The sequence below is a fragment of the Cyphomyrmex costatus genome, unplaced genomic scaffold (assembly GCF_001594065.2).
Source record: "Cyphomyrmex costatus isolate MS0001 unplaced genomic scaffold, Ccosl1.0 scaffold222, whole genome shotgun sequence".
Lineage (NCBI taxonomy): Eukaryota > Metazoa > Arthropoda > Insecta > Hymenoptera > Formicidae > Cyphomyrmex > Cyphomyrmex costatus.
Window position 1 is genome coordinate 917,324 of NW_017276280.1, and position 27,795 is coordinate 945,118.

A 27,795-nucleotide genomic window follows, 5' to 3' on the forward strand; every position below is an offset into this window, starting at 1 on the left:
ATTGATAATAAGACACATATGACTTGGTATATACTCAATCACGACAGCATATTTCCCAATCGAAATGTTCTGATATGATAGCAAGGTCAAGAGAGTATTACTTGCATTGTCCCATACAGTCTAATAATAAAATTCTGAATGTATATAAATCTGTGAGAATGAAGTTCTCGTAAAAGCCGTTTTTAACGATAAGTATTCCCCAGAGTCTATATTTGCAGTAAAGAAAGTTTTTTCAGAAAGTAAAGAACTGATTAATTTTATAGAAAAAGTATAATTTGCGATGTTAAATTTAAATAAGATTCTTTCTTCCTTAATTCCTTTTAATTTATCAATTCACATTTCTTTTCTAGATTTTAATCTCAGCATTTCTTATGAAAGATAATCAATTTTATACCAAGATATTAATTTTTATAAATGGGAAAATAGATAAGTACACAAATATAATGAATACGGTATTTTTAATTTTATTCGATAAAAACTATGTATTCTCATAACGAAATTAATTTTTCTTAGTATCGTTATGTCTCTCTCAACATAACAGTATCAGATATTTTTAGTGTATAATATATAATAACACACGCATTGCAGAAATTAAGAACAAAAAAAAAAGAAAACAGATAACAGACTGAGAAATACTTGAGCAACCACGTAACATTTTATGTAAATCCCTCTCCTTTAATATTGTTTTCCTCATTTCACATATTTGCAAACATATTGAGTAATGTAGCTTTTGCGATTGACGTCGGTCATAATCTGTTCTATCGGGCGAAAAGCAGTACGGAAACAGCAATCGAACGTGATGTACGCGGACACGAACTGATATTGCGAGTGAAAGAGAAGTTAATGTTGAGAAATTTGACGATTCATTCGGAAAGTTCTTTGATAATGTACATACATATATGTTGTAAATGTAAACAGTGTGATTGTAAAGAACCATAGCCAGCAGAGACTATAGTTCAATCTGCGTAATATTGCAGTCGCACATTAACTGTCTTTGCAAGGCATACACAAAATGCTTCGTTCAGCAAGGAACAAGGTATTTAATTTGAAATTAATACGTGTTCAACGATACAAAGATGATTTTATTTATGTTTTTGTAAAAAAAAAATAAAAATCATATATATTCCAATATTTCTTTTCACTTCAGTTATTTACATGGGGTCTCAGAAATAACCGAACGGTCGCTACATTCAAAGAAAACGAAATAAAAAACATCGATATTCCCAGTAATGCCGACGTTGTAATAATAGGTAATTAAGTTTATATCTGCAGAAACAAAACAAAACAATCATATTAATTTACTAATTAGCAGTTTAGATAACAATTGAATATTTTATAATATATATTAATTAAAATTAAATGTGATTTAACAATATTTCTTTTCGAAGAGAATTAAGTAGAAATAAAAAATCTTAATGTTTATAAATATACATTAATATTAACAAATTTAAGAAAAATTTCCATGATAGGTGCTGGCAGCGCTGGTTGCAATGCACTTTATCAATTAGGAAAACGTGGAATTAATGCAGTACTTTTGGAAAAATCTAAAGTTATATCTGGTACAACATGGCATACAGCAGGTCTCCTATGGCATCTACGCGGAATATGCGACATAGAGACCGAATTGATAAAAGCTTCGCGAGTGCTTTACGCATCTTTACAAGAAGAAACAGGTATAAATCCAGGATGGATAAACAACGGTGGACTCTATATCGCTTATTCTCCCGTAAGTACGAATATCTGCATGCGATTAACATTTATCCATTTCTCGGAGAATATCCATTGTGTTTTTCGTAGGAACGAGTAGCCGATTACGAAAGATTAATTACTAGCTGTAAAAATTTTGGTATCGACGGGTATATGATTGATCCAATCGAAGCAAAAGAAAAATTTCCTCTTATAGATAAAAATGCGTTTCAAGCTGCGATGTATTGTCCAGCGGATGGTACAATAGATCCTGCCATGTTAGTAAATGCATTGACAAGATCCGCGGAAAGAAACGGATGTAAGGTATTTCTATCCATTTTCTTCATCACCATCTTGTTTCTACAACACACATATTTACATAATAAAATTATTTCTGTATTTCATAGCAAATTCCATTAGCAATTGGTAGTTATTTGTACGATAGTAATGTAGGAAAACTAAAATAAAATTATGGTTAAAATATATATAATTTTAAAAGGTCATCGAAGATTGTCCAGTCACTAAAATTCTCGTAGAAGATATTGATGGACATAAAATCGTTCGCGGAGTAGAAACGCCTTATGGCATAATAAAAACCAACGTTATACTAAATGCAGCAGGAGCATGGTCTGGGACAATAGCGCGAATGGTAGGGCTGGACATCCCATTGGTACCGATGAAACATGCATACATTGTTACTGAGCCGATGAACGTACGAGGGTTGCCAAATATTCGAGATCCCGATTTTAATATCTACTTTCGGGTGCAGGGTGGAAATATAAATATCGGAGGATACGAGCCGAATCCTATCATATTGAAATTTGTAAGTTGAATGTACCTTAAGATTAACCTAATTACTGTTATAACAGAAACACATGTGCAAGATAAATTCAGTTATACGTACTCTTGATTAACTCAAACGTGTATGTATTGTCAAGCCGCCAGAAGACTTTTCCTTCAGTTTGTACGAGCTCAATTGGGACGTATTCAATACTCATGTAGAGGCGATGAACCGATTGATACCCACTTTGGCAACTACTGGAATAAGAACAACTGTATGCGGCCCAGAAAGTTTCACTCCCGACCACAGGCCTATCATGGGTACAAAATTTCATTAATTTTACGATCGATGCTTATATGTGACATAGATACATTAAGTCTAAAAACACGACAATGTCCGAAAGGTGAAGACCCACGCTGCACAGGTTTTTATTACTCTTGCGGATATAATAGCGCCGGGATGATGTTTGGAGGTGGTTGTGCAGAACAAATAGCATTATGGATAATTAATGGACGACCGGACAAACACATGTTCAATCAAGACATCAGGCGGTAAGATTTATTCAAATTATTTTCGTTGAATCTTAAACTGTAGAATATCATATGCAACAACATAATTATATTTATCAAATTAACTTTAAATGTATGAATCATTATTTCATAACATGTTTTGTATTTCTTATATGTCAGTATATAAAATGTAAAATACAAGCAGGATCACTTTATCAATATCTACAGTTAATGCTTTTGTATGTTCTTTTTCTCTCAATCCAGATATATACCAGAACAAAGAAAAAACTCAGTTTGGGTGAACGAACGGAGTCACGAGGCTTATGCAAAGAATTATAATATTGTTTTCTCACATGACGAACATTTAAGCGGTAGAAATTTGAAGACAGATCCTTTCCACAAAGTAAGTTATACTTTATGTTAATTTATTTTTCAATTAGATTGCACATTCTTTTTATTCAATGTGTTATTGCTATTTTTTAGTTTCTGGTCGAGGAAGGAGCAGTCATGGAAGAGCGACAAGGATGGGAACGTCCAGGATGGTTCTTATTAGATAACAAAAAGGCTCCAGTGTTACCTTATGATTTTGGTGGCTATTATGATACACCAAAGAATACGAATGACACATATGCCGATATATTAAAAACAGAATGTACATTTGACTTTCCACCGCACGATAATATTGTAAGTATCCTATTTTTTAAAGATTGGACTAAAATTATCATACAATGTTTTTGCATGATTAAAAATATTAATTCGATAATTTTTTTTACGTACTTATAACAGATACGGGAAGAGGCACTTGCCTGTAGAAATAACGTTGCATTATTTAATATATCATATTTTGGAAAACATTACATATGCGGCCCCGACACGAAAAAAGCGGTGGATTATATATTTACGTCTCAAGTCGATCGAGAAATTAATAGAACTGTATACACTTGCATGTTGAATAAAAGAGGAGGTGTAGAAGGCGACTGTACGGTCACTGGTTTAGAATCTGGCTCGGGTGGCGTAGTCGATCCCATATTTAAGGGAAAAGCATTTTATATAGGTATCTGTTTATGCATTTTATCACGCATTATACATGCATTTACAATGCATTTTATTCCTATTTTAGATTATATTGATTCTTTTCTTTCCGATTTTAGTAAGTGGAGGCATGTCGTCATATCATACATGGGCACATATCAGTAGTATAATAAGAGAACAAGATTTTAACGTATCCGTGCATAATGTCACGGAGCAAATAGGAATTTTATCAGTTCAAGGTCCTAACAGGTATAAAAAATTAAAAGCAAACATGAACACATAAGTATATAAAATTGTTAAGATATGTTTCATAGATCCGCGCGTCCGTGTAATATATTTTACTATTATTACAGCCGCCAAGTTCTTCAAATGTTAGTCGATGATGATATTTCGAATAAATCGTTTCCATTCTCGACTTCAAAACTAGTGCGAATAGATGATGAACTGGTACACATTTTTAGACTTAGTTTTGTAGGTGAACTAGGTTTCGAATTACATATTCCAAGAAGTTCGTGCGAAAAGGTTTATAAAGCGTTAATAGAATGTGGTAAAAAATATGATATGAAATTAGCCGGCTACAGAGCGCTCTACAGTTTAAGTTGCGAAAAAGGTACACAGTAATATACATAATGCTTTTATCTCTTGCTATCTGTGCTAATTGATAATTCATCTGTTAGGATATCATCTTTGGGGTACAGACTTGAGAACAGATGATAATCCAATAGAAGCGGCTTTAGAAATCGTCTGCCGCAAAAACGGCAATTACTTAGGAAAAACACTTGTTGATCAGTATCGTAAAAATGGAATTAAAAGAAGACTGGTACATTTACACATAAATGAGTAAGTACATTGTTTTGCAATACAATCTGATCTTGTTGGTATCAATATTTAAAACACGCGACATTTATGCACTTATTTAATTATAGCGATATACCATTATGTGGTATGGAGAGCGTTTATAGGAATGATAAATTAGTTGGTTATTTAAGAAGGGCTGAACATGGATATACATTTAAGAGTAGTATTGGACAGGCGTAAGTAAACATAATAAATAAATATAAATACTATATATATATATATATATTATAAAATACATATATGTATTTACATTTTTTGTTATTCAGATACATCGCAGCTCCAAATGGGCAAAATGTTACAAAGGAATTTTTAGAAACAGGTACTTACCACATTGAAGTGAGGAGGAAAAAGTATCCCGCAAAGATGTATCTTCGAAGCCCATTCGATCCACAAAACAAGAGATTATTAGGTGTATACACAATATAAAAAATACTTATTGATATTATTTCTTCTAAACCATCTGTGAAAAATAATTGTATGTACGTTTTAATAATCATAAACATTTTGTATTTTTTTCATATATAAAAGAAATGATATAAATTACTTGTGTTATTATGATGGATGATAAAAAACATTTCATCATTCAGGTCTATCCCGCTAATGGGTTAGCATGTATAGTTACATTGTTTATCCTGATTTCTGCGAGTGGTTTATAATTTTTAGGGTTCACCGGTAGTTTTTCCAATTGTTCCAAGGTTTCTAAACCATCAATGACTCTGCAAAAAGTGAATAAAAAAAATCAATAACAAAACAAAACAACTTACAGTATTATAAAATTCCCATAAGAGCTGTGCAGAAATTTTATCCAAATTTATCCAAGTATTATTTCATCCTTCTTTAATATTCATTGAACAATAAAGATATTTAAAATGATATGATGCAGCTGGATGAAGTGGCTTAAGCTTAAGTAAAGCGACAAACTTACTTTCCAAACAAAGTATATTTTAGGTCCAGATGTGATTGAGGTGCGTAAGTAATGAAAAACTGACTGCCATTTGTATTAGGGCCATTGTTAGCCATGGAGACAAGACCTCTCGCATTGTGTTTAAGCTCCTCTTTAAATTCATCTTCAAACTTGCGATTCCATATAGAGGTGCCTCCTTTACCCGTATTAGTAGGATCTCCAGTTTGGACAATAAAGCCTTTTATATTCCGGTGAAACAGACAATTGTCATAGTATCCACTGGCGCCGAGCGCAAGAAAATTCTAAAACAAGAACATCAATGTCCATACTACAAAGTTAAATATTTTTTCTAGAACCAATATGATATCTTTAACTCCACTTTAAGATTATTCAGCACAATATATGTATATAATTGTAAGTTGCAAAATTATATAAAAACTGAAATATGATAATATCAAACTAGTTACAATTACATCAATCTTTGAGATTAAACATCATTGTTGCTAGTTTCTTTCTTAATAGATCATGGTATCAAGTAATTATAAGGCTTTGTAATAATAAAATATTGATGTAGATAAATTTAGTGATCTGTTTTCTGTTCCTGCACTAGACTATACTAGAACTGATTAGAACTTTTCTTGCTTTCAACAAATATTAAATGTATACCTATCTCACTTTTAATTTCCAAAAGTATATACTAACTCAGCTATCAAAAACATACTATAGAATAAGTTCACTTTTTGTGAACAAGTATAACTGATCTCTAAGAATGTTTAATTCAAGTTGGATTGTAATCTATTCTTTTGTATAACATCATATTGAACATAAACTGTAAATAATCTATATGGCTAATTCTACGATGTGCTTTTTGTTTCCTGTTTCTTGTTTTTTGATCAAGAAGGCAAGAGACAAACAGCATTGTAAAATTAGCCTACCTATTATCTTTTTAAAATGTTTGTGATAAGGCTCAATATTTATTAAACAACTAATATAAAGAGATAAGAGCAATGAGCCAATAATTTTTGTTAAAATCTTTTAAATTAATCTAATATATTGCGAAGAATATCATGTAATTATGGTGTTTCGTCCCAACTTCCACTACTGGACTCATCAGTAAGACATTGTAGTGGAAGCCTATATTAGACGCCTGTTTAAGTTATTAAATCAAGATTCTATATATACAGATATACACGTATCAAAGCACTTGTGAGAATTTTTGCAAATATCTATAGACCTCTGATGGTGGGTGACGTAGTAATATTCTTCGCAATATTTATTTAAAGTAATATATGTATTATCTTTTTCTTGTATACTTTAATTATTGCAGAAATATAGATTCAAAGATTTATAGTTTGGTATGTTAATTGATAGACAATTAATTGCAATGCTAATCAAGAATTTATATTAGAATTATGTATAGATATTTTTATAAATTTATTCAACACACAAAAACAACTAAAAAGATATAGGTTATACTTTTTTGATAAGTAACTACAGAATTAGACGTTATAGAATATACAAGAAAATTGACCAATACCTCGCACGTCTTCGGACACATCTCACAAAACAGTTCTATTTTTATGTCGCCGACATCCGTATGTAACGTTACGCTCTAAAAAAAACACAGTATTTCCATATACTCGACAAACACAGGTTATAAAATTTTATAAATAATATACCATTTTTCAGAATGTACGTAGTGCGTTCAACTCGTAGAATCTAAAATAATTTCAACAATTTTAAGATTTGTTAGCAAATGAGTTTTTGTCACAGCTAAATCGTTGCACATCCACCGTGAGCGAGAATCAACGAAAATCAGTGAGAATTAATAAAAATCTACTAGAATCTCGTGGAATGTGGAATTTGCAAGAATGTATGAAAATGAAATGTCGGAAGGAGGTGCAGGAAGTGCAGCTGAAATCGTGCACGAGATGCGCGTGGTTTTATTCCGAAGTCAAATAGCATCCGTAAGGATTTTATCAAATATACAGCTATAATATTTATATAATATTTATATTACTACATTACATATTGAATTATTTTATGATACTATTATCATTATTGCATTATTATTTTTACATCGATAATAATAATAATACATCAAAGTCTGGCACATACTTCAGCGTGATTCGCAAATTTGAAAAAAAAAAAAGAATTTATAGGCGTAAACAAAGTTTTCGCGTTCGAAACAGGATCACTGAATTATCGAATAACGAGGAAAAATAAATAGCGTGGCATCCTTACATTTGATCCTGTCGGTGCAGGCGAACGAAAGGAATTCGCGCGAAGCAGCGCCGCGAACGGCGGTGAGACGTAGCGTTTCTCGTGTTGGTTGCGTGCGTTCACTCTCCGCACAACGGACAGTGGCGAGCGGAAATAGTGATTCCGTGAATCTCTCCCCGGAGCGCTCCATTTCCGTAAAGGAGTAACCTACGCATCGTCGGACGGGCCGCGAGACACAGCGGGTTCATCAGCAGTCGCGATCGCTGGGATCCGTTTACGCGAGAGGGGGCCGAGAATCGTTTCTTTTAGCCACGTCGCGGCCAAGCCGGGATCCGCCGACGAGTGGCGCGTCTGTGAGAACGCGCGTTCCCCTTGGCGAGAGCGTGACGTAATTGTATTGATCCGCGGCGGAGGAAGGGCCCGAGAGAATCGCGCATTCGCCATCTTGGACGAATTGGTAGAAAAGAGGTAATTCTGCGTCCCCGTAGGCCGCGGTGCCGTCGTCGTTGAGTGCTGGGTGTAATCCGTGGCGATCCGCGTGTTAATCTAGTTTCACCGGGAGTTAACCCTGTTGTGAATTGGCAACCCATTTGGACGGACCAAGGTAAGTCGTTATTTTTCCGCATCCGTCGCGGCCCCCACGGGCCGCCAAGTCCTTCCTACGTGGATGCTTCTCTGCATCCGACACTTTTCCCCTCTCCACGTCTCTCTCCGCGCTCCCACCTCTTGTCTTCCCCGCGCGGCCTGTCCGCTTTCTTCCGACGGGTGTACCGTTATCGCGGGCGAAAACAGCGACAGCACGTCTCGGCCTCGTCGTGGCCGTCTCTTCTCGAGACGTACGAACCCGCGTACACTTGCTTGAGCGGATCGCGTCTTGTTTGCAGTGGTCTCGCGATCTTTTTGACATCAGCACGGCTACCGAGGGGTTGGGTCGCCCGAGAGAGCACACCTGCCCCCTCGTCAGCCGCCCTCTCGTCGTGACACCGAGGTAGATAAAGCATTCGCAATAAGTCGACGAGTTATTTTCGTCGCTTTTACTTTGGTCTTTTTTATCAGCCGCGCGAGCGATTCATTCTGTCAGCGTGACAGACAAAGCTTTTTCTCCGTGCCTACTCCTACCGTTAACGCACTTCCTCGCCGAGCGGCTGATTTGCGCGCTTTAGAAACTCTTCCACGCTACTTTCGCGCATTACCGAGACGAATTACTATGGAATTAGAGCTGGCACGTTGCTGTGTTATAGGAAGTTGATAGTAGACCGTTCAGAAGTACTTGAACAAAGTGCTATACATATTACAACTATTATTGTATTGTATGATATTACAATCTATTGTAATGTATCATAATTTTCGCTTGATCATATGTTCTATCGAGTAAATACTGTAGATTTATACTTATAGATGATGTATACATATATCTATAAGTAGCTTTTATGATAGTTGAATTATCTGTTATTGAACATGGTATTAATTCCATCTATTTAAATTTTAAAGGATATATTTTATATAATTCAAGGAAACTTTTCAAATTATAATTGGTATGTTGAAATTATTGTTAGAATGAATAGAATTTATTTCTTTACTATGATTTTTTTTCAAATTACAGTTGTATTTTTAATATTAACAAAGAAGAGGAAAATATTTAGATAACTTTGTCCTTGCAGACAAAGGGTTCGTTCTTTGGGTCTGATTGGTACTAAATGGTTGCGTGCAGACAGCATGTCTACTCTGTCAGGGATTGTGTCGAAGGGGGAGAAAGGAAAATCCAAGTTTCAATCATTAGATATCAATAGCTTGTACCGGGTGAGTAGGGTGAGTTGGCCAACATTTTATTACTTTTTCTTATTAGTTCTCTGAGAGCTGCCTTTGTTCACAAATGTCTCTTATTATAAGCATAGAAAAGCTAGTTTAAATGAATATTTTTAATTTTGTCTATATATATATATATTTATGTGATATATCAATATATGATTGTTATATACATAAAAGTGTATAGGTATTTGTATAATGCTTTTTTAATACTTATATTATTGTTTGAGAAGTTTTTGTCTACAGTGTAAACTAGTAAAATGTATCCAATTGAAATTTTCGAACAGGGTGAATCTTTGGAACCACATCAGCAAAAAAATACATTACCGCGAAAACATGGAATGCAAAGTCTTGGAAAGGTGCCTTCGGCACGGCGTCCTCCAGCTAATTTGCCCAGTTTAAAAAGCGAAACTAGCAGCAGTGACCCAGCTGTCAGTCTTGTGCCAAGCGGAGGAAGTGGTTGGGCTACTACTAAGGATTCAACATCGTCGACCACTACTACTACCACTACAGTAGTAACTTCATTAGATAACACTACTGTAAGTTATAATTTAATCATTTCTCTTATAGATAAAGGAATGAGAAAAATTTATTCCCGAATTACAATTTACTTCATATTTTTTTACTTTCTAATTGAGTTATAAAAAAAAATATTTATTTATAATCTATAATTGATTTTATAAAATTGAAGCATATATAATACATATGTGAGATGAGAATCCTGAGATCTGTGAATTGATTATCATATGGAGCCCTGTATTATCTAATTATTTTATAAAATAGTTATATTAAAATTAATATTACATTATCTTCTCTGTATTTTATTCTATTCTCTTATTGCTCTCTCGTATGCTATTTATTTTATTTAATTAATTTTGATCATTACATTAAATAAGTTACAATCTTATCTCTATGAACATTTTTTAATAAGAGGAATATTATACATACACACAAATTGTGTTAAACGTTTTACATTGCATATTATATTTAATCCAAAATGTACTCTGTTATTAATTATAATTATAATTAATATTAATATTTCCTTGCAGACTGTCTCTTCAACAGCACAATGCACAGCAGGGACCACTGTTTCAACATCCCTACACTCTTTACTGCCGACACAACAAAATGTATCGCAAGCTCCTTTTTTGGATCAAGCAAACAACAAATCATCATGGAGCGCGATTATGAGCAGATCAGGAGACGGTATGTAGAAAAATATGATCCATTAGCACTACTGGCATGTATGCATAATATTGATTAACGTAAAATGTTAAGGTTTTAAGTTATTTATTTTTTCTCATTTTTCTCACATTTTCCGTTCCATTAATACACTCTTAAACTCGTTTATCTAAAAGCGGGCATGTATGCTTAAAGTAATATAAAAAAAATCCTGAAAGTTTTGAAAATTTTTTCTAATGACTAAAAATTCCTAATAGTATCTAATTAATTATAATTAAAAGACAAGAACTTTACATTTTCACATGTAGATATTCATAATCGCCTCCTCTTGTAAAAAAATATGACCATAGGTGAGGGTAATGCGTGCAACATTGATTCTATATATATATATAGATATATGGTCATTGGCTATGTATAAATTATAATAATTAATTGGTTATGTATAAAAAAAATTGTTTTCATATGGTGATTAATAGCATCAAATAGGGTTGGGAGTTAATGTAATTGGTGCATTGTACTATTTACATAATATATGAATCTATTATATATATATTAATAAACAATTGTGCGATATAATATTGCTGTAATGATATAATATTTATTTAAAACAATCTATTGGAATATAAACGCACGTAACTATATTATCATGAAATGTTAGACAGATGTCCAGAGTTGGATTGATAAAGAACTTTACAAACACTGAGATACAATAGTTGTCGTTCTTATTCAGTTAGTATTTGCGATACTTATATTCTTTTAACATCCATTTCTGGACGTTGGGCATGAGTAAAATATGAGCGGAGTGGTGTCGTTTGGGTGGTGCAATTAATTGATAGGTACGCCCATTGTGGCAGCAGTGGTTGGTTACGCGGGGCTCGTGGGGGGCGCGAAAGGGGGAAGAGGTGCCCTTGGACTGAGTTTCCTCGCCCACCAGTCCCCGCAGTTCCAACACGAGTTTCCCAGTCTCAGTGGACAGCCGTCCGCCTCCGTCTCCACTCAGAGCCAGACTCAACAGTCCTCAACAACATCCAATGCAATCTCAGTCGCAGTCCATCACTCGTTACTGCAGCAACAGCCGTATTCCCACAACCACTCAGGTGGGGTACTGCTTGCCTGTTGCTGCTAGATTCAAGATATTTTATCTCTTTACCAGTAGTGATCTCTGTGCTTCTCCCCATGATGGCTTTTTATAAAAGATTGCATTTCTATTAATTAAATTTACTCGATTATGAGTAAGATGGAAGCTGCATAGATTGATGTAAATAAATCTGTTAGCAATTAAAACTGCAGCAGAATTGGATAAGAATGCGCTAAATGCGAATTCTTGTCGCTATAAAAAAAATGCCAGTAATGGGTCTAGTAAACTGTGCTTTCAAAAGTAGTAGTTTATTTACACATTGGATGTTTTATGAAGACTTCCCATTTGCATATTTTTTAAAAGATATTAGTGATGATAAAACATGTTTTAAAGTAATAAAAATAATCTGATTTTTTTGGAAATAATATAATAATTATATAAGTTATGTGAAACTATATATATAAAGATATTTATTTTAATATTTTTTTTATCATTGATTTATTTTAAGAAAATTTTAAATAAATTTTGTTGTTACGAATTTTGCTATTATTAGATTATTTTTTAAGAGAAATATTATATATATATTGATATTATATACTTATTGTGTAACTTATCCAGAGAAATTGATTATTAAAAAATTTATTTAAAAGTTAAATGTATCTTTAATCTTGACTACAATTTTTATATATATATATATATTATATAGTTTCTCAAAATTTTTATACTCGGCAATGATATTTGCATACGATTTATGTTTATTTATTAAATATAAATAAGTTATTTCTTTTAAATTTTATATTCATTTATCAGGCACGATTATTTCTATGTTATGGTACTATTCCATGAAAAAATTTGAAGAATATGTTTTGCATTAAGATGTGTTTATATATTTATTTATACGAAGAGAGAAAATGTTTTGTATATATTCTAAAAATAAAAATTTTGAGAAATCTTGATTTACTATTAAGATAAATAATTTTCTTTGTGGAGTAGTTAATATACTTTGCATTACAGTAGTAATGATTTATAGTTTTATATTGATTAAAAAATATTCATATATATATGCATATTGATTATGTTATAATATTATAAATAATAGTGTAAAATGTTGATTTGACTCTAATTGTTGATCTGCATCATTATGTACGTTAAGTAGAAAATTAGATGACATCACAGTATGTACTAAATCTCGTACATCATTTCTTACAGTTTACTATTTTTATAATTAAATTTTGAGAAACATGTATAAAGAATCGAGATTGGTACATAATGTTAAGAAACGTGTGTTCCTTGCCCTTTTAATTGAGTGAATCTTTCTTAATAGTTTGGGTTATTTAACTTCAATTTCTTCATATTTTCAAAAATGCACCATGAAATGTATTATATTGACATTTTATTATACAAAATACTCATTACTTAATATATCTCCTGTGAATAAGTTTATATGCGTTTATATATAGAAAAAGTAATTTGAATGTATATTATTCCCAAACATCATTAAATACGTAGTAAGATTATTATAATTTAGTAAGATTTAAATGGGAATTTATTTAACATGAAGATAATACCTGAAATATTTTTTATTATTTGATCAATCTGAAATGCATTTATGTTATAATATTATTTTATATGTTACAGAATAATTTCTAGTAATATTACACACACACACACACACACACGCTGAAAACAAATATATAAATTTAAATATTTTGATTATTTTGTAAGAAACATATATAGAGTTGTAGTAGATAAAACATAATATATAAAATAATTTAATATACATATATCTGTGTGTGTGTATATATAATATATTATATATAATTAAAATAACTATATTCTTTATATAATATGAGATGAAATTACATGTTTTGTCAACTCGTATGGTTTACTTTTACGTTTGTTTGGATGAAATTATGATAGGTATTAATTTATTTTCTGAATAATCCAGCACTCTTTTATCTTCTGTGCTTTATTTGTATTATTCAGTTCTTTGTCATGTTACGACACTATCTCCGTAAAGCATGTTATATATATACGTGGGAAAGTTTTATGCACAATTTATGAAATAATCACGTGTGTGCATGTATCTTGTTTATCTCACTTTATCTCACTAAATAATTATCTTTTTTTTGTTAGTTGAATATGTTATATACTATAGACATTGAAAAAAAATTGTGTTATTTATCTAATTTTATTTCTAGTATATAATGAATAAATTACGTAGGTGGAGTGCCGGGAAACCAACAGCAATCGAATCGAGAGTTAAATGCACAATATGGTCCAGGACCAAGCCTGCGTCCACAGAGTAAGTTTCTTTTATCTTAATCATTGTAAAATCGTCTAATTTAAAATTATTAAATATGAATTCGTCATTTGCTATTGAATCTTTACAGCCGAAGGAAGTTGGATTCAAGGCGGAAGTCGTACGGCAAGTGGCGCAGTACCAGTAACATCAGCTGGTCCCGGAAATGGGAATACTCCGGCGGGCCAGGGCCTCCCTTTAAATATACCTGTTTCAGGAGGACATACCCAGGAGGGACCCGGTGGAGGGCGGCAGAACTTGGGCCAATCGCCCAACATGGGCGCGGGCCCGGCAGGCCAGCATAATTCCGTAAACAATCAAGGTTCTGCGCCTCCTTCCGGTTCTCATCAGATTGGGCCAAACCTGCATCATTATCGGGGTCTTATCCCGCCATTTGTAAGTTTATTATCACAATTTTGAAACTCTGAACTTGCGTAAATCTTTTTTAAACTTGCAACAAAATTTAATATGTGATCTTTCAGATGTATAGATCAAATTTTCCTGGTGGATTTTCTTCACAATTTCCACCAAATTCTGGATCCAACAGTCCCCGACCTAGATTTAATCATCCTTTGGATCGATTTCCACCTCCTCAACGTGAGCGTATGGGTGAGGAAGAAATTCTGACTAGACCCATTATTAAAGAAGAAGATCTTACTCGTATGGATGATATTTCCCGTGACGCAGGATGGGCTGCGCACGATGATATTGATTATAACCAAAAATTGGCCTTTAGCGACGATGAAGCTGAATCAGAACTCTCGAAAAATGACGAGAAAAAAGATAGCAAGGAGAAAAAGAGTGATGACAATGTTGCAGAGGAAAAGGACAAAGCTCGAGATAATCGAGACTCGAAAGAACTTCGTGATCCGCCACATCGTCCTTGGACTCAACCTATGAATCGTGATTACCGTGGTTCAAATGGCGCGAGTGGTGGCTATGCCACTCAATCGCAATTGCATTCTGTACATTCTTTGAGAGGTAAGTATAATTTTATTAAAAGATTTAAATAAAAAGCGTATTGATTTCAGTTATATCTAATGCTTTTGTAAATAGGTGTCGAAGATGACGAGACATGGAATGAACGACGTAGAATCAAGGTTGAGGTTGCGTCCGTTGTCGAACGTGCCCGATTGCGTAAAGAAGAAGAGGAAAAACGTTTCCAGGAATCAACGAAGCAAGCAGCAGCTAAGAAATTACAGGATTTGGAGCAAAAGATGAAAGAGAAGCAAGCGAAGCATAAGGATGAGGAACGTGCACAGTCTAGCGAGCCCAAAAGCTTGATCAGCGTTCCACCTGTACCTCTTCCTATACCCGAATGGGAGAGGGAGAAGGAGAATAGGGAGCGAGAAAGCAGAGAACGGTCTCGTACTTCGTCCGAAGGAAAAGATGAAAAAATCATCACATGTGTACGTGATTCTCGTGACAATCTAAGAGAAGGTAGAGATCAAGGACTGACGGACTTTCGTCAGAGCGATCGACAGAATTTCTTACGACAACAGGACACAGTGCGTAGCGAACGTGAAAGAGAACGTGAACGCGATCGTGATCAAAGAGACTCAAGAGATCGCGAGCAACCGGCGTTCTCTCGACATTTTCAGAATAATTTACCGCCAAGATTTCAAAAGCAGCAGGCAGAGAGAAGCGGTGCAAATTTCAACCGAATTTCACCAAATGCAGAAAGGCCTGCTTCACAGTCTGTTCCATTCTCCCAACAATACGATCCCAGTAGATGGCTTCACAATTACAACTCACTGAGTAAGTTTTTATGGGTCACTTTTGTATTAGAATATCATATATTTTAATGAAAGTAATTACTGAAATGTACTATTTTGTTTCAATTAACAACAGCACGATAAAATAAAGTTAGTAGATGTAAAAATTCTTATATAATATAATAATTAATGAATTGAATAAAATGTGAATTCTTAACTTGGTTAAAATTGAATATAATAGTATTTTAAATCGAAATAATCTTTAACATAATATTTGTTCGTACTTTGTTTTAAGACTTGTTTAATTGTTATTTATTTTACGCATTTGAGATTTTTACGGGTATTTTGTTCAATTATACTAGAAGGTTTGCGGGTTGTCGTCGTGGTTGTCGACATGGTTCACGAAACGTTGGCATCAATAATGAAGAAAGACATGGCGACAACCCGCAAACCTTCTAGTATAATTGTTATTTATTTACCTTTAATAAAATATTAATAAAAGATCGTGCATTATAATTATTAAGTGAAACTTGTATTAGTAGATAGTGGTATGAAGCAGCCCATGCCATCACAACGTCGTAATAGAACCGATTCGGACGCTTCGGCACCATTGGATGATGAACGACCCCCGTCTCGAGATCATCGCGGTAGTGCACCACCGTCGAGAGAAGATCGCTACCGGCATTCTTCGCATCGGTCCTACGATAGCCGCAAGCCGGGTGGCTATTACGACGAATACAGTCGTAATTTCAGAGATTATGAGTACGATGACAGACATCGTGATTCTTGGGAACGCGAGAGACATTTTGACGATAAAGAACGAGACTCGAAGGAGAGTCTGGACTCAAGGGATACTCGAGATACCCGCGATCGTGATACTCGTGACAATCGAGATGGTCGTGATGTCAAAGATTCTCGTCCCACCAGTCGTGATGCTCGAGACGTGAGAGATGTACGCGACAAAGACAAGAAAGATTATGATAATTATTCAAAGGTAAAAATATAAAACAAGATTAATTTTTATGACAAATTTAATCAACACTTATATTAACTTGCTTATTTTATGTTTGTATCCATAAATTTTGATTTTATAGGATTCTTTCGACGAGCGAGAACAAAGGGAACGTTCTGAGAATCCAGAGTGGCGTGAAGAACGCAACGTACTACAAGATAGACAACTTGAAAGTCGTCGCGACGCATCAAAAGAAGAACGCAATGAACGCCCGCAAAGACCGGACTCGCGTGATAGTCGTACCTCCAGAGAATCGAAAACGTCTTTACGCGATGACGATCTGCATAAATTACGAGATTGCAGTTCGTGGGTGAACGAAGTGTCAGATTACGAGGAGAAGAAACGAGATTTGTATCACGAAGAGACTAGGGAAAGAGAAAGAGATAGAAGGCAACCGCCAGGTCCAGTTACTAAAGAGAAGATCGAAGCAGACGAATTGAAAAACGAGAAACGCAGTTTGACTCAATTGAAAAGAGGTAGTTCTGATCTTCAAGAGAAGAAAGAACAGCCGAAGGAAATTTCCACTGAGACGAAAAAGGATACGGATGTGTGGAGTAGAAAAACGGAACGTACTCCGGAAAGCAGGCAGATCGAGAGGGGTGATAATTCGCCGAAGGCATGGGCTGACGCGATATCACCGACATTCGAGAAAGAAGAGGAGAAGCTGGCAGAAGCTGCTAAAGACGGCAAAGAGACCGATGAAATTAAACAAATCACATTGGATAAGCCCGCTTTGGAAAAGAGGGAGGAAACCGTTGCCGAGGATGCCAAAGAGCAAGCCAAGGACGAGAAAAGGGAAAAAAATACGCGCAATAGAACGAGTAGCAGTGGCTCTAGTTCTAGAATTCGAGAATCCCGAGGTGGACGTCAGTGGGGAGGAACCTTCAGCGTTTATACTCGTGGTTGGCGTGGCCCGGAATCTAGAGGGCGAAGAGGCGGACCACGACCTGCTGGCAAAGCTGGAATGTCAGCCAAAAGTGGTTCATACGGACACACCGATTCCGAGAACAGCGCTGATGAGATATCCGGCTCCACTGAATCTGGAAAAGAAGATAAGCGATCGGCTCGTTCTCCGAAACCATCCCAGAAGGTCGAGAAGGAGGAACGTAATCGCGAGGTATCGAGACGAGACGACAAGCGAGGCACTGAGTATTCTCAAACGCGCAGCGAGAAAAGAACGTACGACGGTAAGCCCAGTCACGAGGCTTTTGCACCGTCAGGCGAACCATCCCGTCGCGGCAGAGGTGGTTTCCGTATCCGAAATACGGCCACGGGTAGTCGTATGGAAGGCTACGGACCGCCATCCAGTAAGAGTCCGTTCTCATCGGAACGTAATACGGATGAGAAACATCAGCAACAAATTACCGGACGGCAAAACCCACCAACTCCGACCTCAGAGAAAGAAGCGGGTCTCTTACAATCTGCGTCAGTTGAGTCTACCGATGACAAGATAATCGCGAAGCAACAGGCACTTACAGCGGGTATCACAGGCAGACGTAATAAGTCTCCGAGTCAACAATCTCAACAGTCTGGTAACAAACAAGAAGCGAATCACGGGAATCAAGGCGCCAACGCCCCGTCTCAAAAAGCGCAAATGCGAAAGGAGGAATCACGTTCTAAGAGGACTCGTAGTGGAAGCAGGAGGGTACGTACATATAATTACATTTTTTATGCTGTATAAATATATGTAGAGTATTTTAAATTTGTTAATGTATATATTTTATCTACATTTTTTATTAATATAAACACAAGAGATAAAAAGAATCTAAAAAACAATACAATAGCAATTTGAGATTAATATGAAATACTCTATTATTCTTTTTTTTTAAATATAAGTTTCAAAATGAGTAATTATTTCATACACTCTAAATTTCTTGGACTGAATTTTTAGTCCTAAGAATGGTTGAACCTATACTTTCAATCTCGTGAACTGATTTTTCAATCCATTGGAATAGATTCATTCAATCTTTCCATGGGATTGAAATTATTCAGTCCAAAGTTCGCATTCAAGCACGTTTCAGTCTAAGCTAAACTGAAATACTGCTTGAAATCAGTCCAAGAGGGATTGACACTCTAGCTGTATGCATGCGTGGAACGCACTGCGCATACGCCTTGTCAACAAAAACATTGTAGGTTGCTAGGTTAGGTTTTTAACTTTATAAACATCTTACAATTTTTAACGTAAGTACTGTTAGACTGAAAATTCAGTCCAAGACAGGATTGGTATAGTTTTAGTCTTGTATTAGAAAATTCAGTCCGATGAACGGGAACGTGTTCATCCATTCTCTGGACTGAAAATTCAATCTCTTGACTGAAATTTCAGTCCAAGAAATTTGAAGTGTACTGTTTTGTTTACAATCTTCAATTTTCAATCAACCGCGTATATAAAGACATTAAAATCTCTTTTAACGATACAATCCGATTTAACATTATATTATGTTTCAGGGAAGAGATAATCGTGAAGCTCGTTCGCGCGGTAGTAGTGGCACTATATCGAAGCAGCCGCAGTCAGATGTAGGCAACGAAGATTGGGAAACCACTTCGGAGAATAGCGAGGAACACATAGATGATCACAAAGAGCCTCGTAATAATCGAAACAAGCATTTTGGTGGACGATCCATTCAATCTGCGAATCAAAATGCTATCGGCGCGAATGTACATTCCCGTAGAAGCGAGCAGTTGGTAAATGCTAGAGAGCAACGAGAGAAAAATCCCAAGTCTTCCAATCCGGCATCGCGAGCCCCAGGGGCGGAGAAGAGGAATTTGCAAAATGCCGGATTTAGCGCTCAGAAAAATCATGCTGACGGTATACCGCCTCTGATGCAAAATGCACAAATACAGAATGGAGGAAGATCCAGGAGTCAGAGTTCGACTAATAGTGGCGCGGTTGCAAATAAACCAAATAACAAAGATAGCATGGTTAATCGTATGGACGAAATCAAGCTGAGTGACCCGAATCTGGTAAATCAAGCACTGAACGATCTTACTAAGAAGTCTCAGGCGAAAGATAAGAAGTTGGTAGATTCAGAAATTGAAACGAACAGCTGTACCGAGGATGCTACAAGTATCGCAGCGGAAGATAAGGTGGATGCTGACGGTTTCCAAGAAGTGCGTTCGAAGAAGAATGTGAAGGAGTCCAGACATAATCAAAAGGAAGAAGTGAAGCCCGTCAAAAGAGACAAAGAGAAGGAGCGTGAACGTGATCGTTCAAAATCGAAGTCGAATGGTTCACAGCAAGTTTTACAGCAGGTACAGAATATACCGCCTTTACTTGGCCAGAATATTCCGCAGCCGGCAAATATACCGCAAAAACAATATGACCGAAACTCTCGGAATCCAAGACTTGCGCCGCGATTTCAACGCCTAGTGAAGCAACAGCAACAGCAGTTGTGTGTAACCGATGCGAGTGATATGAACAAGTTGAATAGCTCTGGTAACAACTATACGAAAGACTCTTCTAACAGTCCTGCTCCTCCACCAACGGTCAACGCTTGGGATAAACCTTTCACAAGTCAATTGCGCTCGAATTCTCCATCTGCGGTTCCTACAGACATTCAACTGATGTCTGGTTTAACAGCTCAAAATGATCACAGCCACGAAGGTAATGAGGCCAACTCTGGACATAGCAGTCAACGAAATTCACCTAGTGGCGAGAAGACGGGAAAGAATTTGAAGGAAGCTTTAACGGAAAAGAATGTCTCCGATGTATCTTCACCTCCCGTACAGACTTTAATATTCGAGAATACGAATTATTCAAAAACGACCAAGACTTCCGGACCGACGGATCTGGCAGTAAAATCCAAATTTTCTAATCACATCAAGACACAACAAAGAGTTGAGAAACGTACAGAAATAGAAGAAGAAGGAAATCAAGTCCAGCAGCATCAACAACCGGCTATCTCTGTTGCATTTTCTAATAAACCAAACGACTTGATCAAAGACAAGAACCAGGAACCCATCCAGATGTCTTTGTCATTCAATAAAAATGAAGACAATGCCGATATGAAATTGGACTTCAACTTTGAGTCTGAGCTTTCACAATTGGATGATAAGAGCAAGAGTTTGAGCATGGCACGTTCCATTCACATGACTGGTGGCCAGAGCACGATATCGCCTTCGACTGCGGAACTCAATCTGAAAATCGCATCTGTGAAGAAAGTTTGGGAGAATGCACCACCGATGCCGACCGTGGTCGAACACGAAGATGGCACCAGTGTTGTCAGTAGCGCGACTAGCTTCCCGCAGGCATTTGAAAGCGGTGACGTCGATGACAGTTACAACCCTCACCAACAATACAACCAGAGCAATATAAAAAATGAAATCACAACATCTACGAACGTATGCAAGGTGAGAAATCATTTCGCGAATATTTCTTTATACTTTGTCATGTTATTATGCATGTAATGAAATTGTCAAGTCACTTTTTATGTTTGAAAAATTCTGTCTAGTAAGTGTGGTGAAAATGAGAAAGGTAAGTGGCTAACAACTTCGGCCAAAGGATACTCAGCCACTTATCAATGATCAATATCGAGTTAATAGATATCATCTTTATTTTTATTCTTATCATTATCATTATGTCAATGTTACTGTATTTACTGTAATATCATTATCATTCATTATCATTATTATCCATTATCATTATATTATGATGGCTTTTCTTATTGTTATTAATTACAAAGTAAGGTATGTCTGTTACTACAATGTAATAAACCTGTTCATTTTCACCAGATTTTCAAAACAGATTTAAAAATGATTTTTATTTTGATACTAATGCTTATTGAGAATGTCCTGTTGACATGATGTATATAACAACTAAATATTGAAACACAATGTCCCTTGTGGGAAGACGCTGACTCTTTGCCTGATGCGCAGCTGGTTCCCCCGCAGGTGAAGCCGCAGCAACAGTCTTCAGGGAGCAGTGGTACACAACCAGGATCTACCGTACCTGGGCCAAGTCCAATTGGAGCTGGTCAAAGCCCCATCGGCCATCCTCCTGTTAGTCTCCAAGGTCCCTTAAGTCCACCTCCGTTCAATTCTACAGGACAACCCTCGCATATTAACTATCAGGTGTGTTGCGTTTTCATCTCTCGTTTATTATTTCCAATAATGCAAAGGATTGAATAATTAAAAGAGATGATCTTCTTCTTGCCTTTAGGAATTCCCGCAGTATCCCGGTTCACAGGCAGCACAATATGGTGGCATGTCAGCCATACCATCACCGCCAGCGGTATTATTCAACACAGGCTCGGGACAATTGCCAGCACAAGCGGGTGGTTTATACGGAGCGTTCCAACTAGATCAGAGCCGATCACCGTTTACGCAGTACGCACCATACGCTCCGTCCCTTCAGAGCTCATTCAGCCAACAAAATGTGTATTTGCAGCAACCACCGCCGCCGCCACCTCATGCGCCAAATGCTCCTACGCCAGAAATGTACCAAAACAATTTGTCCCAATATCGTCTTGTACGTAAATTCTAGTTTTTTTTTAATGTCTCTTTTACTATAATCATATAAATGTCGAAATTATTTACAGTACATATTACAATATAATAGTAATGTATGTTATTACACACGCACGCACATACACTGTTCTAGTACAGATATTTGAAAGAGGAATAATTTAATCTTTAATTTATCTCAATAGACTGCGGCAGCTGCTCCACCATTCGGACAGAATCAACAGCTCAGTAATAACCCCAATACGGTACTAATCAGTTCATCGTCAAATTCTCTAATGTCGGCGAGCGTCAAACCGTCGTCTCAACCAATTGGAGCAATTGGAACTAAAGCTCCGCATTTCCAAACCCCGTCTGCTCCTCAACCTAATCAGGTATGATTTTATGTTATAATATGCTTATATATCCTGATGACATAAATCTAATAATTTATTGAAAAAACTTTTTTAGTTGGCTTATATTCCATATGATCCAAATCAAGTGCTCGGCGTAAGTGGTAGTTATATGAGCAATTCGCAATTAGTGCAAAGACCTGGTCCAAACGTACAAGCATCCAACAGTTATTACAGTGCTACATCTGCCGGTAAATTTGATATATTTTATCGTACAAATCAATTTTTATATTGCTAATATTAAAGATTCATGCATATATATTTTTAAAAACGATCTAATTTTTATTATAATTATTATTAAAAATAAATATATCTTTTAATTTATACAAAAGAATCAATGTGTATAGTACTATATACGCATTTGTGAAATATTTTTAACATATTTCAATATATTTTCAGATGTATTTCCTGGGTCACAAACAGGCTTTTATCAATCTGGTGGTGCTACTCAACAAACTGGGACTCATTATGGTTTGCAAGGATTTAGTCAGCACAGCCAAAGTCTGGCAACGGGCAGTGCAACTCCTGTTGGTTTACAGAACTATGGCCCTAGTTTTTTATCTAGTTCAGGATTGCAAATAGCCGCGGCAGCTCAACAATTTCGTAATCCTACTGGTGGTTTGCCAGGACCAGGAAATGCAGCACCCACGTTTCTTAGTAAGCACCAGCCGCAGGAGCAACCCAGACAGTTAAAGAGTCCGTCAGGAAATCAACAGGATGTACTTGCATCTGTTTTTAGTTCAAGTAAGCTCATTTTCAATTTCAAAAATAATTGAAACAAATAATTTTTACCGTGAAAAGCTTTATCTAAATTATGATTTTTTTTACCAATTTTATTATACAAGAGTATATAGTTTATTATCATTTATTAAATTATATTAGTCTAATATTATAATTATAGCTTCCCAAATACCATCACCTAAATCGAGAAATTGCAAACAGCAATCTTCATCGCAACAACCACAGCCGAGTCCTACACAACATCATAAATATCAACAATATCAGGGCGTTAGTCAGTCTGCTCTGGTAAGCAGCTACAATAACTACGTATGTACCATTTATTCATTAAAGCTATCTCATTTAAATATTATGCATGTATTTTATCAAATTGAAACATATACATAAAATTCTTAATTATATGTCAATATTTCAAAAAAATCAAAACGATAAAAAAAATCTTGTATGAACCTGTTGAAGTTTTATCTTAGAATAAATTAAGGAAAATGTTTCTTTTTGCAATAATTAATAACAGTATATACTATAATTTTGTAAGATGTGCTATGAACACATGTTTTATAATAGGGATTTCAAATATTTTCTTTTATTTATTTTAAATTGAAGAATAAAACTTGCACACAGTCTATTTTCGAATTTTTTACTTGTTTACATTTTCTAGATTTATCTTTTAAATTGAGATATAAATTAAATATTTTATATATTTTTTATGTGTAATTTTATTTTATACTAAACTGCATTTTGAAATATTTACATTGATTTAAATTTCTTTTCTTAGGAATAAATAGAAAATTTATAAAATATTACGCATCTTTTGATATCTTTGAAAAAAAATCATCTAATAGCATTAGAAAGAAAGAAATTTATACGTGTATTATAAATACATGCATTATAAAGTATCATTGAAAAATAAATATAATTACAATACACATATAATTACGAATTTTTCTTTTTTACTTTAGATATAATATACGTATACACAAATTTGTACCATTAATAAAACTATCTTATAATATACAATTAAAATTTAAAAGATATAAGTTTATTATTTTCATTTGATTTATACATAGATGAAAAGTGAGACGGTATAACCTTGTGTATTAATGTACAGGTTTTACAACAGAATGTACGTGGAATGGGCATGCCTCCTCGTGCTGGTATCCAGCCGTCGCAACAACGTTATCCACCTCCAATACAACGACCTCCAGTAGCATTTGCACCGGGTCCAAACCCAAATAATCCTACACAACAGCAGCCTGCTTGTATGCCAACACAGCAGCAGCAACAAACTCAAATTAATCGTCATAGACCGAATTTACATCAGCAGCAGCAACAGCAGCGTAACATAAAGATGCAGCAACAATATTATTCACCACAAGGTTTGTAAAATTTTTAATGTTCTATATGAGCAATTTATATATGTGATTAAAATATAATTAATAACTGTACCTTCTTTTCTTAGGAAACGTTAAAATGGATTCTAATGACAAATCTGACAACCACAATGACAAGATGAACGATGGTCCTTCTGGAACACAACCTGGGAGTAACAAGCCCAATGTGAATCAACAAGATAGTGATAACAATAAGGAAGAAGTGAATCAACAAAACGAGTGAACGTGAATATTCGTGAGGGTGAACATACTTGCTCTTCCATTTTGTGGAAAACACCTTTCTTTAATTAAACCTTTGATATAATCTCGTCGAAAAATAAGGGCAAAGACTAACGTGCTTTTCTATTTCTCGCGAGAGAAAGCACGCCAGTGTCACAACAGAATTCGTTTATCTACGAAATCACGTGCTTATATAATCGACTAGCAGTTAAATAGAATAATTAAAAATCTTCATGCTGTACCGAAAGAAAGAACTTCTAGAAAGGTAACATTGTCTGTACACCTTTCTCGTTCTTTAGTTCTAACAGCATGAACTAACCGTCTTTGTGCAGTCGAAAAGACGTTTATTAAGCATTTCCATTATTAAGTAATATCGAATATACATGAACATATTTAAGAATGGCGACAAGTTAATCAGCGCTGATTGATACTGCTATAAAAAGCTTGAAAAAGTGACACATTTAAATTGTCGTGTAATGTTTAAATACTTGACTCAAGAAAAAATATGTGCCGTCGTCTCAAGTGGAATGTTAATCAATTTTAAATACGAGTCATATAATGAAATGTTCTGTATCGTTAAGAAGTCATATTCGTGATGTTGTATCTGTGGGAAGTGAGACAGAATTCTACACGGACTTTATATATATATATATATATATATTCATATATATGTATATCTCTCTGTACCCAGATCAGGATCAGCCTGCGGTAAACGATACTGCATGTCCTAAGGACGCACGATGCACGTTTTCTTGATCACCATGAAATCTTCGTAAAGCGAAGAAGAAGAAAGCGCAACCAAGAAAAGTTACAATTATTGCAATTTCGTATATAGCATGTTCGAAAGGACTGAAACAAGCGGCGTATAAAGTCGACCGTTTATCCGAACAATAAGAAGCGGAATCACTTACCGATTAGGATGATATATCTACGAGTCTGATCTAAACATGACTATGTCGCCCGTATGTATTGCGACAAAGAGAAGCTCCATGTATATTGGTCATTTTGTCGATGACGCGAGGTCATGGTGAAACCTTACGCGACGGAAATAGGAAACTGTTGTTTATAGGTATCGCGTAAATCATCATGATCTAGAGTCATTCGCGATGAGTTTCAATCATTAGGTATATAAGGTTGCTTGTAAAGCGTGAAAAGCCAAATGGATTATATCGAGCCTTTTCACGCTTAGAAAGATTATATTGGATCAATCGAACCGCAATCTAAACTACTACTATCGCAACGTACGAAAAGGATTGTATATTCTCTGCTTTCGTTGCAGTTAAAGCTTTGTTATAAAGATAAAGCCCATGAAAATAAATAGTAGTATTCACAGGAGTCTACCGTTGCCAGATTTATTCAACAAAAATAAATGTGGCCATGCCCATTACGCCTTGATTTTACGAACGAAGTCTAGGCGTTGTTGATATACAATGTTAACTTTCAACAAAAAAAAAGCACGATATACTGCCAGTCGTACTGACGACCACTGTCTTTGAACTCTGAGAATTTTTTGTGTCGTATTCGTGATGTCTGTGTGAATAGTGAAGGAACATATATTAGAGAGGAAAAAACCCTCTTAACACGTAGGCTTGTTAAAAATTTAACACTTCAATGAATTTAGAGAATATCGATTAGAGAGAGGATAAAGATTGCGATTACCCCCTTTCACCCTAAATATCTTTTCTCTGAAACATTAAGAATTTGAGGAAAGTTATTAAGAGACGAATATAATGTAAATCGACATAATGGCGATACCACAGATTGCTTGAATTAGGCATGGGGTTACAATTCCTTTCATGTTATAAAGAATTGAATCCCCCCTTGATAAAGTAGCGCAGGCAATGTATACAATATTAAAAAAAAAGAAGGAAAGGTGAAACTTCCTATGAAGTCTCAAAGAATCAGTAGTAAATGCTTCTCTTTTATGTTACTGCTTAATTCTCCAGTATTCGTATGACATGCTATTGCAATGTATCTTATTATTTTTGTTGACCAATGTGGTTGACAATTATGTGTTTTTGTGTAAATACATTGAAATTTTGCCGGTACAAACTTCTAATGTATTTATATTACTAAAAGCACATTATAACATTAATGTTATAATAGAGTGACTGGCTATATTAGCGTCGTATATAAATACTGAAGAATCGAGTTCTATCGTAAGCATCATTATCACGATGGCTATTACCACTTCGATCATTAGCATCATCAGCAGCAGGATCATTATTGTCAGCAGCATTGTAACAGTAGTGTAGGAGTAGAAGTAGCAGTGGTAATAGTTGGTGTTTGCAGTAAGTGCGATTGTAATAATGATAGTTTTAATAATAGCTCTAATAAAATAATAATGAATTACGATAATAGTAACAACAGTAGTAACAACAATCACAGTAATAATACTATAACGATTGTTTTACTTTTTTATTATTTTTAATTTTGATAGAATTTTTATAATTTTTATTGTGTTTTCCTTTATCAGTATTCGCCTTCTTTATGTAATATATTTTTATAAT

The 27,795-nt window shown here is 35.2% G+C and overlaps 3 protein-coding genes across 7 annotated transcripts; 2 read left to right on the forward strand and 1 right to left on the reverse strand.

The window, feature by feature from the left end:
- Positions 1 to 562: 562 nt before the first annotated feature.
- Positions 563 to 5,325, forward strand: LOC108773816 (sarcosine dehydrogenase, mitochondrial). Its single transcript, XM_018539753.1, has 15 exons — positions 563 to 1,036; positions 1,148 to 1,250; positions 1,470 to 1,726; positions 1,798 to 2,010; positions 2,186 to 2,509; positions 2,625 to 2,787; positions 2,871 to 3,018; positions 3,241 to 3,379; positions 3,460 to 3,660; positions 3,763 to 4,030; positions 4,128 to 4,257; positions 4,362 to 4,618; positions 4,686 to 4,848; positions 4,935 to 5,042; positions 5,133 to 5,325. Exons 1-15 carry the CDS (start codon positions 1,013 to 1,015, stop codon positions 5,290 to 5,292), a joined length of 2,658 nt encoding a protein of 885 aa, XP_018395255.1. The 5' UTR covers positions 563 to 1,012; the 3' UTR covers positions 5,293 to 5,325.
- Positions 5,326 to 5,428: 103 nt separating this feature from the next.
- Positions 5,429 to 7,619, reverse strand: LOC108773832 (peptidyl-prolyl cis-trans isomerase-like 3). Its single transcript, XM_018539770.1, has 4 exons — positions 7,450 to 7,619; positions 7,308 to 7,382; positions 5,792 to 6,072; positions 5,429 to 5,582 (listed from the first exon to the last, which is right to left on the reverse strand). The coding sequence occupies exons 1-4, from the start codon at positions 7,450 to 7,452 to the stop codon at positions 5,456 to 5,458; spliced, it is 486 nt and encodes a 161-aa protein (XP_018395272.1). The 5' UTR covers positions 7,453 to 7,619; the 3' UTR covers positions 5,429 to 5,455.
- Positions 7,620 to 8,483: 864 nt separating this feature from the next.
- On the forward strand, positions 8,484 to 27,649 carry nocte (no circadian temperature entrainment). 5 transcript variants are annotated; one of them, XM_018539783.1, is made up of 20 exons: positions 8,484 to 8,597; positions 9,655 to 9,802; positions 10,087 to 10,338; positions 10,849 to 11,005; positions 11,839 to 12,078; positions 14,284 to 14,364; positions 14,453 to 14,757; positions 14,844 to 15,342; positions 15,418 to 16,119; positions 16,619 to 17,070; positions 17,171 to 18,733; positions 19,534 to 21,435; positions 21,961 to 22,155; positions 22,244 to 22,552; positions 22,734 to 22,919; positions 22,996 to 23,128; positions 23,337 to 23,681; positions 23,839 to 23,963; positions 24,784 to 25,051; positions 25,135 to 27,649. In XM_018539783.1, the coding sequence occupies exons 2-20, from the start codon at positions 9,710 to 9,712 to the stop codon at positions 25,287 to 25,289; spliced, it is 7,962 nt and encodes a 2,653-aa protein (XP_018395285.1). In that variant the 5' UTR covers positions 8,484 to 8,597; positions 9,655 to 9,709; the 3' UTR covers positions 25,290 to 27,649. The 5 variants fall into 5 exon arrangements, with proteins under 5 accessions (XP_018395285.1, XP_018395281.1, XP_018395283.1 ...); XM_018539779.1 differs by lacking the exons at positions 8,484 to 8,597; positions 9,655 to 9,802; positions 10,087 to 10,338; ... (1 more) ...; positions 11,839 to 12,078; positions 14,284 to 14,364 and having other exon boundaries at positions 14,577 to 14,757; positions 16,616 to 17,070; positions 23,839 to 23,984; positions 24,796 to 25,051; XM_018539781.1 differs by lacking the exons at positions 8,484 to 8,597; positions 9,655 to 9,802; positions 10,087 to 10,338; ... (1 more) ...; positions 11,839 to 12,078; positions 14,284 to 14,364 and having other exon boundaries at positions 14,577 to 14,757; positions 16,616 to 17,070.
- Positions 27,650 to 27,795: the final 146 nt, after the last annotated feature.

What these genes read in the sequence shown, in the direction of transcription:
- nocte (XM_018539783.1), top strand. Translation starts at nt 9,710, where the DNA reads ATGTCTACTCTGTCAGGGATTGTGTCGAAGGGGGAGAAAGGAAAATCC. An exon ending in TATGAGCAGATCAGGAGACG is followed by an intron (nt 11,006 to 11,838) that starts GTATGTAGAAAA and finishes TTGTGGCAGCAG; the next exon opens with TGGTTGGTTACGCGGGGCTC. An exon ending in GGGGTCTTATCCCGCCATTT is followed by an intron (nt 14,758 to 14,843) that starts GTAAGTTTATTA and finishes GTGATCTTTCAG; the next exon opens with ATGTATAGATCAAATTTTCC.
- LOC108773832 (XM_018539770.1), bottom strand. An exon ending in TGTGTCCGAAGACGTGCGAG is followed by an intron (nt 6,073 to 7,307) that starts GTATTGGTCAAT and finishes TTCTTGTTTTAG; the next exon opens with AATTTTCTTGCGCTCGGCGC. An exon ending in AAATATACTTTGTTTGGAAA is followed by an intron (nt 5,583 to 5,791) that starts GTAAGTTTGTCG and finishes CACTTTTTGCAG; the next exon opens with AGTCATTGATGGTTTAGAAA.
- LOC108773816 (XM_018539753.1), top strand. Translation starts at nt 1,013, where the DNA reads ATGCTTCGTTCAGCAAGGAACAAG. An exon ending in ATCCTATCATATTGAAATTT is followed by an intron (nt 2,510 to 2,624) that starts GTAAGTTGAATG and finishes TGTATTGTCAAG; the next exon opens with CCGCCAGAAGACTTTTCCTT. An exon ending in CAGTTTAAGTTGCGAAAAAG is followed by an intron (nt 4,619 to 4,685) that starts GTACACAGTAAT and finishes TTCATCTGTTAG; the next exon opens with GATATCATCTTTGGGGTACA.